Genomic DNA, 13,509 nt, shown 5'->3' with positions numbered 1-13,509 from the left:
AATAAAAAGGAATGGAAATGTTAAAAAATTACAGACAATCATACATCTGTGCATCTTTTCTGATCACACAACCTCAAACACATCATCTGTCTGAGACTGTGTCAGTTGTCTGTTGGGGAATAACACCCCCAACATCAGTATTAATCTTAGTCATTCTCCCATAGAATAGTCGCCTCAGCAAGAACTAACAACACAACGTGTTCATATTCATCATTGGAACTCAGCTAATAACCCAACAACCCTAACACTAATAACGCAACATCTTTCTGCATACTGTACACCATCGCCACTGATGAACCTGTGTGTGGCTCTGATTACACACCCTCCTAAACCTGGTTTTGGCTGGTGGTAATGTTGTAGCTGAACTGTGTAAAAACAGTAAAACTTTTATTTAGAAAAAGATCTTGCTTAAGTCAACTGTAACTGGGCAGAACAACTCAGTCTGCATCTTAATCTCAGGCACACACACACACATTTATACGTTCATCCATTAGCAGTAAATTGTTGGCCCCTCTTGCTCCATAATTAGTTGTACTGATACCACAGGGCGTCTTTTGTTTCCATTCATCACACAAGGCTTCATTTTGTTTTTGGATGCTAAGTGACAACTGCCAGGAGACCACATGGTGGATTGAGGCTTCTTAAACGCCCTCTCCCACATCTCAAAGGCTTATCATGTCTGCCACTGTGCGCTGCTGTAGCATCTGTAATCAATGTGCATCCACTGTGGAGCCTGTGAGTGAACAGAGAGGAGATTAAGGTTAAGTGATTTCCCTTCTCTCTCTGTGTGTGTGTGTGTGTGTGTGTGTGTGTGTGTGTGTGTTTATAGTGGTGTGATTTTCAAGGGGACAACTATAGGGATGGCACCGCTGGAGGGGATGTGCAGCCTGGAAAACTCAGGAGGCATCAACGTGGTACGTGAGAATACATTTCTCTTCTCTTCTTCCACTCTCAGATCGGTTTTCTTTTCACTCACATAAACTCAGCCCCCTTTTCCCCTCAATCTTCTCCCTCAGCTTGAATCTATTTTCTATTGATTGTCTATCCTGTATGCACAGAGCCTCCGACAAAAGAACTTTGGCCATCGCTTCTACATTTACTTTAGATTTGAGAATAAAGTTAGGATTGATAAGGATCATTTGAAAAGTTCCACTTTAAAGTTTCTCCTTTAACCTCTACTATTATTCAACATAATTCAGTCAGAACAAAGCCTGAACTGTGTGTGTAAGTGTGTAGAATACTCTCACTAAGGTTTTCAGTGTGTTCTGTACCCATACTTCATGTGACAGAGTGAGTTAGGATTTGGACCCATTTGATGCATGAATGTTCTTTTTAATATTTCATTTGATTTTATACATCCAAAGTTTAGATAATTGGCTGCTTCCTGCTGCATCAGATAGTAATCAGAATCAAATAACAATAGACAAACAGTCAGTCCATAGAGATCCAACTGAGTCACTGGGACATTTTTCTGTGCTAGACTCCTGGTCCTAGAGTCTACTGCCTATTTCTATTCTCTAGAGTTTGAATTCTATGTTGTTAGAATGTTGTTCTAGGCTTTTTATGCTTTTTCCTTTGCAGCAGTATTGGTAACATGCTAAAGTAACACTGTTACTACTTGTCAACCTTAAGGGAGACACCATAGATTAGGACTTAATTCATCCCTAAATAATTTTTTGTGCAAATGAAAACATAAATTGCTAAGATACCTTGGGGCACAAGTCACCAATGTTAAGAATGTGTTGACTACAAGTGTATTACATTCAACTTCCAGATAACTTCACCGGACAACTAATTAAGAGTGGACAATAAAATGATATTATAGCAAAATAACCTTTCCTTAGAACAGTTTCCAGTACCTCTAAAATGGAAAAATAGTTATAGTTAGATAATGGATGACTGGATGGAACTGAAAGACATGTCAGTACTTCGATAGAACTCATTCCATCTACAGTATGTTTTGAAAGACAACATTAAAAGCCAATGATAATGAGAATAGAGCTGCACCAAACCAATCATATGGCTGGAATAGAGTTAAAGCCACATTAGGTTAGGTTGACACACACAGAACAGATGTAGGAGTAGCAGCAGCTGAAACATTGGCACACTTGCTGATGTTTGGGCTAATGCAGCTGTTAAATGTTAAAAACTCAAGTGACAGCATTACTTAAGAAGACATGCAAAGGACAAGGAGACTGAAAACAAGTGTCCAAGGAATTCAGTCCAACTGAGGAGAGCAGCTTGAATTGCAGACCACTATAATCTTTTTCAATATCTGAAGCAGAACACACACAATGTAAGACTTCCCCTAAAACAACCAGTGTGATCCCTGTGCAACAACTACAGACTTGATAGATTCCACTTTGTCCAGCACCATATCTAACAACAAAAAAGCAAGAGAAATAGTGATATCACAATTAAATATTATAAAATTAACTTTATTATTCAGGTTCAGCAAACTGTAACAATAGTAGTTCACTGATCCTCACCAAGGATATACCTAATTTACTCCTATGAAAGTTCCTCACTCATGCTTGGTGTCCACACAAGAACTTCATTCTTCTCCCTTGTTCAATTCATTAAGAAATTTCATAATAAGAAGAGTCCATTTGTTGGTTTGTGATGTTCCCAGTTTTATAGCTGCTCCTATTGTAATGATATTTTTTGGGAAGTATCTGACCTTGTTTGACCTTATCAAGTGGTATAAACGATGCTGAAGCTGCCTCATTGCATTGCAACATTGCTGGCTTTTACCTAATTGTAATTACTTGTATTTAAGGGGTAAGGATGGACTATTGATAGTTGACGTGGGTACGCTATTGATAAACTACTGTTAACTCTCAACTATGGTAATAATAAGCATATTTCCCCAAATTTCTTGCTTACCAACCTACCTTACCTACTGTGGTGCTACTGGCCACAACTAACCAATCTAAACACAATACAGTTAAGTAAGTAAGTCTTTCACCGAGTTTGAGTGGCTTTGTTGTTACAGTATTTGTCCAGAGCAACTTGCTATATTCATGTTTAGGATAAACACATTGGGCAAAAGGAAAGCGGCAGTATTTTTCTTCACATTTGTTCACTCTTCTCTACCACGGTCCCACTTGGTATTTCAGATTGACATTCTTAACAATCTTTCTCTTGGATGCCTGCTGCTTTAAAAAATCCTGGCCGTGGTATTATTCAGCCTGTTGAACCATATTGTACGTAAAGCTTCATAAATGTGTGCAGAAGTGGGCTGAATGGTTGGCGAGATCAATAGCTTTTCCAAGCTTGATTAGCTTCTAATAGACTGTTAGCTCTCCTGTGGGTTCAGATGGCCTGTAGAATCCCAATGTCCTCTACCTGCGTGTCCTCTGGAGTCTCAGCTCACTGCCGCAGAACCAGCACACTCTTCACTCACTCGTTACCTCTGTGGTTTATCCCTCAGCGCTTTAAATGATATGTAAAGGATTTTTCTGCAGAACATCAGCTTTTCCTGACAGTAAACACGTCCCCATTTTATACAGTTTGCATAATTCAGGCACAGAGCTGAGAGTGAATGACGGCTTTCAGCGGATCAAAGAGGAGCTAATACATCTGAATACTATTACTGCTGAGTGTATTCATGCAGTTGTGTCATGTAAGTTTGACTGTGATGCTCTTGGAACTAGGACATTGTAGCTGTTTCTTACTTCTATGAGAGTTTAGCTAGAACTTAACATGCTGTGTACCCTACAAACACATTGGCATTATGTTACCTTTCTATACCAATTCAATTATTTACTGTGTATTTTCTAGCTACTTCAGCAGTTGAGCTCAAGGATACCAGTATCATTTGGTCAGTCCACCATGGTCCAGTTAAAACAAAAAATAATAATAATGGATGCACTACTATGTGATTTTATATAGCCATTCATCATCCCCAGAGGATGAATACTAATGATGATTATACCCTGATTATTCTTTGAGCACCTCCAGTAGATTCATAATCTTAGATAATCTTGAATTCCCATCTTAGAGAAGTGCCCTAAGTCGGTTAAAATGACTAACAGATACGTTTGGGACTTCATAAACAATGAATGGATTAATAGGACCAACAGCTCAATTTTGCCCTGGAGCATGACAATGGTTAATCCAGTATTGCACATACAGTATAAAACATGTACTATACAGTCAGCATATGATGTAGTCAATGTTTTATGAGCCATACAAATAAGACCTCTATCTAATTGACCCTTGCAGGACCACTCAGAGCTCTCCATTGGTGCCGCGGCCACCATGGCTCATGAGATCGGCCACAACTTTGGTATGAGCCATGACCACGATGGCTGCTGTGTGGAGGCCACCGCCGACCAGGGTGGCTGTGTGATGGCTGCTGCCACTGGGTGAGCCTCAGGCTTCAGCATAAACCTGCTCACACTGAAATGTTGCAACTTGACATATGAATAATAATTTTAGCAGCCAAAATGGAGCATATAGTGACTCAAAGCACCACACAGACTTACAAAGAACTCATACTACATCTCAGCAAGGCAGGAAAATAAACACGTGCAATGTACAGTATTTTTACAAATGTTGTTCTTGAAATTTGAACGAAACTGTCCGTGTCTAGGCATCCATTCCCGAGAGTCTTCAGTCGCTGCAGCAAACGGGATCTGGACAGCTACTTCCAGAAGGGAGGGGGCATGTGTCTCTACAACATGCCCAACATGAAGGACTTGGTAGGGGGCAAAAAATGTGGAAATGGCTTTGTGGAGGAAGGAGAAGAATGTGACTGTGGGGAGGTTGACGTGAGTATTGTTGTTCTTTAATGTAATATGTGTAATGTTTAAACAATGAAATGCATATTAGTTCTAGTAATAAATCAATTTCAAAGGGTCGTAGACTTTATAGGAAAATCCTTTTTTTGTCTTCTAATTGTTGCCATTCTAATTATATGCTACCAATCTAATGTTTTTAGAACACCCAGTGTCTTACGAATCTTATATCTGTATAAAAGCCAGTGTACAGTCTTTGCCATTGCCTGGATTGTGTTTGGTTTCAAACTGGACAGTCTCACTCTGAAGACTTTGTGCTTAACATAACTTCGTAATACTTCCACTGTCCCCCTTAAGACCTAAATCAATCTTCTTATCTAACTTTTAAAGAATACATTTAATCCAGAAAATGGTGAACTCTTTCTTTAATTTGGTATTACGTTCAGCCAATAGACAGATGTACACTACTAAACTGATAAACGTGTCAACACTTGATTTGGACAAGGTAAAAACAAAGATGAAGACGAGTCAGAACAGCAACAGACACAGATACAATAGCTGTCAGACAGACTAGACAAAAGTGTGTTGTTCTGTGTAGCACAGATGTCACCAAGGGAAAATGCAGTTGTTTTTAATCTTTTACTTCAGCTTCTATCTTGCGTAGCGCGGCATCCTTGCGGCCTCATCATAAATGCGCTCTGCATCCCAATTGTGCAACGCAGCTGAAAGATTGCTCAAAGTTTGTTCGAATCGGGATGAAGTGCTGGTGCTCAATAAACCCAGAGGTTAAGTAAACCTTCTTTGGTTCAAGCAGCAGAACAAATTGAAAACAGAAGAAGCAAATTGGTAGCTGACAGCAGCCGTGCAGGCTGACGAGGCTGTTTGTTATGACTCCCACTCAGAGCGGAGCTGACAATCAAGCTCACGGTGCTGACAAGCCACCTGTTCTTAGCATTGTAAATGAGATGAGATACAGAATGCTACTTAATGGTCTCACATTGTGGTTTCCCCCAAATGTATAGTACACATGACAGACACGCGTGTTTGGAGATCCAAACTGTAAACATGCAATTCTTTTTCTTTGAGGAAGGGAAGTAAGAATTCTTTTAAAACTAAACCTTTTATAATTATAATAATATTTTACAGGTAATTATTTTTAACTAATAAGAAAACATTGTTGAGAAATTTCTCTATGGAAAGTTACAGAGGAGAATTCAAACTCTTCGCATTGGTTCACTGTTCATATAAACAACACACTACAAACAAGGCAATGTTTTTTGTTGTTGTTGTGTTCACCCATAATCCCGTCTCCATTCTTCCCTGCCGGTATAATTGGCTTTTTCTTTTGCTTGAGTCAACTCCCACATTTGTTACACATTGAGTGTAACCATGGTTCAGCGAAGAATGCTATGGCAACGGGAGATGTTGTCTTTGTTTACACCGTGTGACACAAGGGTAGTGGCAAAGTCATGTCTCTGAATTGAATTTTTTTTTTCCTGCCAGCATCTGTTGAAATTGTGACTTGTCAGTCACAGCTGCCAGTTTTGTGTCACCTTGGAAGTGTTACCCAGGAGTGTGTGTGTGTGTGTGTGTGGGTGTGTGTGCAACTGTGTTTTTGATGGGAAGTCAGGGTGACTTGTAAAAGGTTTGTCTTTTTAGCTTTGTAGCTCATCATTACAAACTCCTAATGGACAGTTTGACCTCTGACCTTCTGCGTTGTGGGTGGTAGAGGGCATGTGGACCAAATTCATTATTAAAAGGCAGGTGGGAAAGCAAGCAGGTGCAGATCTACAGGGGAGCAAGTGTGGGAGCCCTAGCTTGTAGGGTTTGTCCTCCCAGCTTCTCCACTCCAAATTCAGCCTAGGTGTTCAGTTTCTAAAGCAGTAATTGCACGATTAAATGACAAATAGTGTAAAGTGTTGAAATCACTGAAGCAAATAAGACAGTCAGTAATTCTAAATAACATCTTAGACCCCCTGTCTAAAACCTATAGACATTGATTTTGTAATATTATCTGTGTGTGTGTTATGTTGGATTGTACTGTGAGGATGGTCAAATGTCAATGTTGGATGGATGTGTCATGATCAACTGATTCATTTTGGTGGTTAAATGTCATTGTGACTTCATGTATGTCACATTCTCGTCATCTATATATCTCAGAAATGCCAGGAGAACATTTTCCCTCCATCTTCCACAGACACACACATTTGGGGTCATGCATGAATGTATTAGAATATGAACTGACGTTTGGACAGATGTGCATGTAAACTACAACTTCAATAGTTGGTGGAGGAAACCAACTGCAAAGGCGACTTATTGACTAATAGTTTGCATAATCAGAGAAAAACTTTTACAAACTGGCAACGTAAAAGGCTAACTAGCTTCTTAGGAATGATAAACATATACAGTAAAGATTAAAAATGTTTTTATTATGACTTAAATTATGTGTGTGTGTGTGTGTGTGTGTGTGTGTGTGTGTGTGTGTGTGTGTGTGTGTGTGTGTGTGTGTGTGTGTGTGTGTGTGTGTGTGTTACTGGTTACAGGAATGCACCAATGACTGCTGCAATGCCAATAACTGCACCTTAAAGGAGGAGGCTCAATGTGCCCATGGAGTGTGCTGCCAGGGCTGCAAAGTAAGAAACAGGCACACACACACACACACACACACACACACACACACACACACACACACATACAGGCAAAGTAGTATAGAAGGGAGCTCACCCCATTTGTAGTAGCATCTCATTGTCATTAGTTGACTGTCAGTCAGCATGTCAGCGACATACTGTACCCACGGTGTGTGTCAGCTCCTGTCACAGCAGGGCTCATCTTCTTCACATCACACCACAACACTTTTCATGTCTGCTCTCATCTCACTGTTTAAATGCAAATCCTGACATCCCATTGTAATACAAAGATGTGAGAACCTCCATTCTGCTGAGCTTAAACCAGACAGAAAAGACAAAATAGTGAAGATGGCAGTAACTTATTCACTATTTGCAGGATAAGAGCTCCAACTCATACTCGGATGACATTATTACTTTTTAATGTTAGTTATTTTTACTTAACCTTGTGTGTCTTAAAGACAAATTAAAGATGCACGTAAGGAATATCTTCTGACTGATTAAATAGCAACATGTAATGTGGCTGGTGTAGGTCTGAGTAAAAAGCACAAGGTTTTCACTGTAGCTGTGTGGAGACTCGTATCCTCTTTTAGGTAGTTAAGCTTAACTTAATCAGAAAATCTGATTGAGATCAAGATCACTTTTGCAAGAGAGACATGAGAACAAATTACAAAAAAACAGCAGATATGTATAACATACTGTAGGATTATAACAACACACCTCACATACAGTCAGGTACAGGTTTATCAGGAAACAATGTGTTAATGGGTCCTTATTAACCCCTATCCTCCAACTCTGTCTGCATTACCATAGAATACTGTGGATATGCAACACTATTTGGACCAAGCTTGTTAAAATGTTATTAGTTCTAAATTATTGGATGCTAATTTATTGGGGGACATTCCCCATAAACACTGCATAGCCTAAAATAATAAAGGTGGTAAATGACATTGTTTACCACTGGATTTTTGTTGTGTCTACAAGAAATGCATCTTCGCTCTGACACTTACCACATTAGATGTGTTGTGCTCTCCCTTCTGTCTTGCTTGCTGTCTGTGCCAGTTGAAGCAGGCAGGTACCATGTGCCGGGGACCAGCGGGGGCATGTGACCTGCCAGAGTACTGCACGGGGGCCTCTCCTTACTGTCCTACCAACGTCTACCTGCTGGACGGCTCCTCCTGCCAGTATGGGTTTGCTTACTGCTACAATGGCATGTGCCTCACCCACGAACAGCAGTGCCTGCAGCTCTGGGGCTACGGTAATTTAAAGTCTATTAGCACCCAATACAAATCATACACTTAACCCAAGTCAGTGTTAAGGCTTTGTTTAAAGTAGAAAGTTCCACCTTATTTTTAGGGCTAGGATTCCCTGCAGGAGAAACACCAGTGCTTGGACCAAGCACTGATCTCAACATAGTCCTGAGACCCAGAGTATTGCAGGAACATGTGTATAGCTGGTGTATGTGATGACTCAGCTGCTCACAACAACGTGTAGGAACTTAGATCTTTTCTGTGTAGTTGATTAAACACTTCAACTGAGCTTCATCACACAGCAGCAGAAATGAAACAGCATGTGGGTTCCAACTACAGTCTCTGATTTGACACAGGGGTTGTGTCTAATTCCCAGCAGCTTAATTTCATTAATCATTTATATTGGTAAATAATGGTCTTTTTTTCCAGGACATCAGACTAGAAAGTTTTTACTCACAGATTCACACAGTTTTACAGCCAAAACACAGCTCTCCCCATGATGTATCTTGAATGTCAAGGTCTTTAAGGACATTTTATTGAAATTAAGTAATATCAATTAAATATGGGCTCAGCCAAAACTTGGGTGGGTGGGTGGATTAGATTAAGAGGCATTTAAAATGAATTAAGGGGCCAAAACATTAGAAACACTTCCTGGTGTAATGCACTTCTATGTGACTCCACCACACACAGTGTGTACCAATGGAAATAAATACAATCACATGCAGCTGCTGTTTTACTTTAACACTCCATCGGTAAAATATGCAGAACCTGAGCCTACACGGCAGGTGTATGGTTGGTATTAGACAAAATAGCTGGGCATGTGCAATGGGGACGTTGTGTAAGTGAACCAGAACCAATGCTTTTCATTTCAAGATCTCACTCAAAGCCTTTTTTGAAAATGCTGGCTGAGCTTTTACAGCTGCAGGATGCAGATTACTTTAGGATTCAGCACTGTTAGTGGTTCTCTGTCGGTGTGCAGGGTCACCAGGAAGTTGATTTGGGCGTGCAGAGGGAGTATGATCAACCATCCAACACACAGATCAACTGATGAGAAAATCTTTTTTTCAAAAAGAGTAAAGATATCCTATTCTGTAGTTCATCTTTTTAATTTCATAATGGAGGCTGTTGGCATGCTTTTCATACGGTATTAAACAGAGAGGTGAGGCAATAGCTTGAGAACACATCTGAAAACACAGCTGGGTACAGCATTTCAACAGTCCTTATCAAGCTTTAGCTCTGTTGATACTCTACTGTGAGCAAACCCAGCTGACTATTGATTTTAATGTACCTATAGTGGATGAAATAGATATTTATATTTCTAACTGACTGGCTTTGACACAGAATATACCCTGAAATATTGGACTGCTCTTAACATCTTCATAGGTTCACATATCTGAATGAGGGTTTACACTTTGTGTGATGAGCACTGATGACCTCTGCACTAAACGCGCAACTGGCTAAGATCAGCAAGAACTGACCGTGTCTGTTGCCAAGAGCTTTGTGAGGTTGCACATTAATGTTTGTTGTCTCTGGAGAAGATCATTGCTAACACAATTAGCAACAGTAATTCAAATAAACAGCCTGACAACAAAGGGCTGGGATATGTTGTGTTTTCAGGCGCTCGACCGGCCCATGATGCCTGCTTCGAAGATGTCAATGCAGCAGGGAATGCTTTTGGGAACTGTGGGAAAGATGACCATGGCAACTACATGAAATGTGAGAAGAGGTAAGAGACTGTGGTGACACAGGTATGACATATACTGACATAAACAGCCTACTTCACATATGGAGAGATATTAGGACTGTAGTACAATAATTGAGGATTCTCAACAGCAGATGTATGTCATTTAATTTCTACAATAGCATTGGCTATTACCATATCTTTCAATGCAAATTTCCACAACATAAAGCTCTAAAACTGTAGTAAGATATATACTGTATATATATTCATTCAGAAAGTGCTGATAAAGCCACCGTCCACTACCTACTCAGCAGCAAAGACAATTAAAGACAAACTGGTGAACACAGTGGAGCATTAAGCATCTACAAAGATGTCTTTCTGAAAAACAGCTGGTTAATGATACAGTTAATATTGGCTGGGGGTTCATGCCCTATGTTGCAACCATGGCATTTATTATTATTATTATTATTGTTGTTGTTGTTGTTAATGATAATAGTTTTCCTAAGCTAATACCTGATTATTATTTTTAAACTACAATCTTATAACTTTATAGAATCACTATTGTTATAATACCCTGTAAATTTGTTATTGATGAAAGGTTGCCCTCCTATTATCTTGTTATTACTGAGATAGTACCATCTATTACCCTCTTGTTACTGAGATCCTCTGTTGGTTTTAGCAAGCACACCTTTGCTGAACTGTGTGTGTCTGTGTGTTTGATCACCAAACACACACATTGACTCACAAAGAAGCAGGCTCAGTACACTGTCAGCACAGTCCTCTGAGAGACAGTTTCGATGGCATGGTGCCAGAGCGCATTAATGGAGCCAAATTAGCAACTTAGCTATGTAAATGAGCTCACAGATTAAGGTGGTTGACGGCAGCCTCGTATGATCCACCACTGCCCAAAATAATTATGAAGTCCCACAGGAGTCATTAGAGTGTTTTCTGTCCACATTGAGTCACAGGGCTGATTAGAAGATATGTAAATCTGCCTGTTATTAAGACATGTAAATAATCCACACACTGACACTATCTGCCCATCATTCTGTAATCCTCTTCACTTGTTTTCCTTAACTATCTCTCTCTCTCTCTATCTCTCTCTGTGAGTGTGTGTGTGTGTGTGTGTGTACCAGTTTCAATATGCATAATAAAGAGAGAGAGATGTGTGCTGACAAATAAGAAAGAACAGCTGTTTCCTGCCTCAGAAGGTGTTGTTACTTAGAGAATCCAAAAGTATGGGTCTATGTGGGATCACTGTAATGTGGAAGCTCAGATTTTACAGTTTTAATAATTCATTAATTTATTATGTCTTTTTTTAGTCTGGTCTCATAGAATTTATTATATCTAGTGAAGAGGAAATTAGTCTTTGAGGGGGAAATTAGCAATGGAGACAGTTAAGTTGAAGAACAGAAGAAAATTAGTTTTTTAAGACTTGAATCACTAAATTTCCTGTGCTGTAGTACGCCAGAGACTTTTGAATTAGAAACAATAACGTAAATGCAGTAACTGTGTTTTCAATTACTATAAGTTTTGGCAACATAACTTAAGTTGTTTTTCAGTTTGAACCGGGAAGTCCGAATCTAAACTCTTAGACGAGAGACAACTGTTTGTTTTCCATTTCACACCAGTACTCAATGTTGTTACTAGCTGTAATAAAAAAAGGGAAACCTAATGAAGAAGAGGCTAACGGTTACTAGGTTAGAGCTCTGCATTTGATATTGTAACTATATGTTATATATATATGTGACTATAACAGTGTGGTGCACGATAAACTGCAGAGCTGAGTAGTGGCTGGAATGGAGACCTGCTATTCCATATCTATGGACCTGATATCAACAGCAACAATTTAACAAAGTAACTAAGTGTTTGAAACAGCATGACAAACATGGCATGTACATTTGGCCTTGATTCACCTTAAATCATCAGGCTGGTGTTATGATACAATGTTACATTTTTGTAAAGGAGCTCAGAAGACAGCTTTCTAAAGCAGCTGGTCATAGTTTTTATGAAACATTATTCAAAAACAAGAAAACTCTTGATTTCTGAGTTGTCTTTTGTTAAAGTCTTTAGTGGTTTGCTCCACATTTGATGGTCTAATGGGTAATGGGATGGGTGGAGAAGGACATTGTACATTCAGCCTAAACAAAATCCTTGTTAGTTGGATTTGTTTATCACTTTATTTTTACAGACACATGAATGTATTTGGAACATAAATTACATTCATATCAACACAAACACTGTAGAGGTATCAGTTGTAGTAAACCACAACACAGAGTGGAGCTTCTTGACATGCTCCTAAACACTAAAGCTGCATGTGTGTCTTTACATCTGTGCAGTGATGCCAAGTGTGGCAAGATCCAGTGCCACAGTGCTGCCAAGAAGCCCAAAGGCACTAATGCTGTGTCCATAGACACCACCATCAAGACCGGCGGCATCGAGGTGAAGTGTCGCGGCACCTACGTCTACAGCACCCAGGATGGCCAGGGCGACCTGCCTGATCCGGGCCTCGTGATGACTGGCACCAAGTGTGGAGAGGGCAAGGTTGGTCCACACCACGCTGAGCTTTAGTCGTGCAGAGAGTTGTTCAGTTATTTCATTTGGTTATTAGAATTCCAAGCCACGTTTCATTAGATCAGTTAAAAATCATCAGTTAGTTTGTCAGGACACTTAGGTTGCTATTCTAAGTCAATAGTTTTTTTTTTTCACCACAAGGTTAACAGGGTTTTTGATCAGTACCAACACTTGGCTCAAACAGTACCATAATCTGGCCAGCTGGCAAGAACATGGCCACTTGCCTGGTATTTTGAAGTTGCTTCCAGTGAGTGAGTGCTGGGAGAAGGAAACTGAGAGCGCAACACATTTCACTCACAAAGGATTTAAAAGCTGTGTTCTGAAGCCAGTCAACAATTGCCAGAGCAGTGTGTCTACCTTCTAACCCAACACACTAGGACTTTCTTTAGAATCTGTTTCTTTTAGTTCAGTGCTGAGGGGAAAATCTGTGTTCACATGCACCAATGCATGGGATTTTGTAGACTATCACAATATCTGGGCTTTAACTAATTTCTAATTTAATCTTTTATGTTGTTTTAAAAAAGAGCAGTGTACAAAATATAGCACAAACAACACAATATAGGAGAGACAACTGTTCCAACAAGCTTTATGGGAGAGTTGCAAGGAGAAAGCCACTGTTGAAGAAAACTCATGTTAAA

General features: G+C 39.7%; 1 protein-coding gene across 1 annotated transcript in view; it reads left to right on the top strand.

Annotated features, from left to right (window-relative positions):
* adam19a (ADAM metallopeptidase domain 19a) overlaps positions 1 to 13,509 on the top strand; it is a 133,725-nt gene that overhangs the window by 96,560 nt on the left and 23,656 nt on the right. Inside the window, exons 10-16 of the mRNA XM_026353444.2 lie at positions 830 to 914; positions 4,228 to 4,370; positions 4,598 to 4,775; positions 7,286 to 7,375; positions 8,429 to 8,624; positions 10,234 to 10,342; positions 12,637 to 12,841. Coding sequence (XP_026209229.1) covers positions 830 to 914; positions 4,228 to 4,370; positions 4,598 to 4,775; positions 7,286 to 7,375; positions 8,429 to 8,624; positions 10,234 to 10,342; positions 12,637 to 12,841 — 1,006 coding nt within the window. The remainder of the gene's footprint in view (positions 1 to 829; positions 915 to 4,227; positions 4,371 to 4,597; positions 4,776 to 7,285; positions 7,376 to 8,428; positions 8,625 to 10,233; positions 10,343 to 12,636; positions 12,842 to 13,509) is intronic.

This window comes from Anabas testudineus, chromosome 18 (genome assembly GCF_900324465.2).
Source record: "Anabas testudineus chromosome 18, fAnaTes1.2, whole genome shotgun sequence".
Lineage (NCBI taxonomy): Eukaryota > Metazoa > Chordata > Actinopteri > Anabantiformes > Anabantidae > Anabas > Anabas testudineus.
This window is presented reverse-complemented; position numbering and strand designations above follow the sequence as displayed.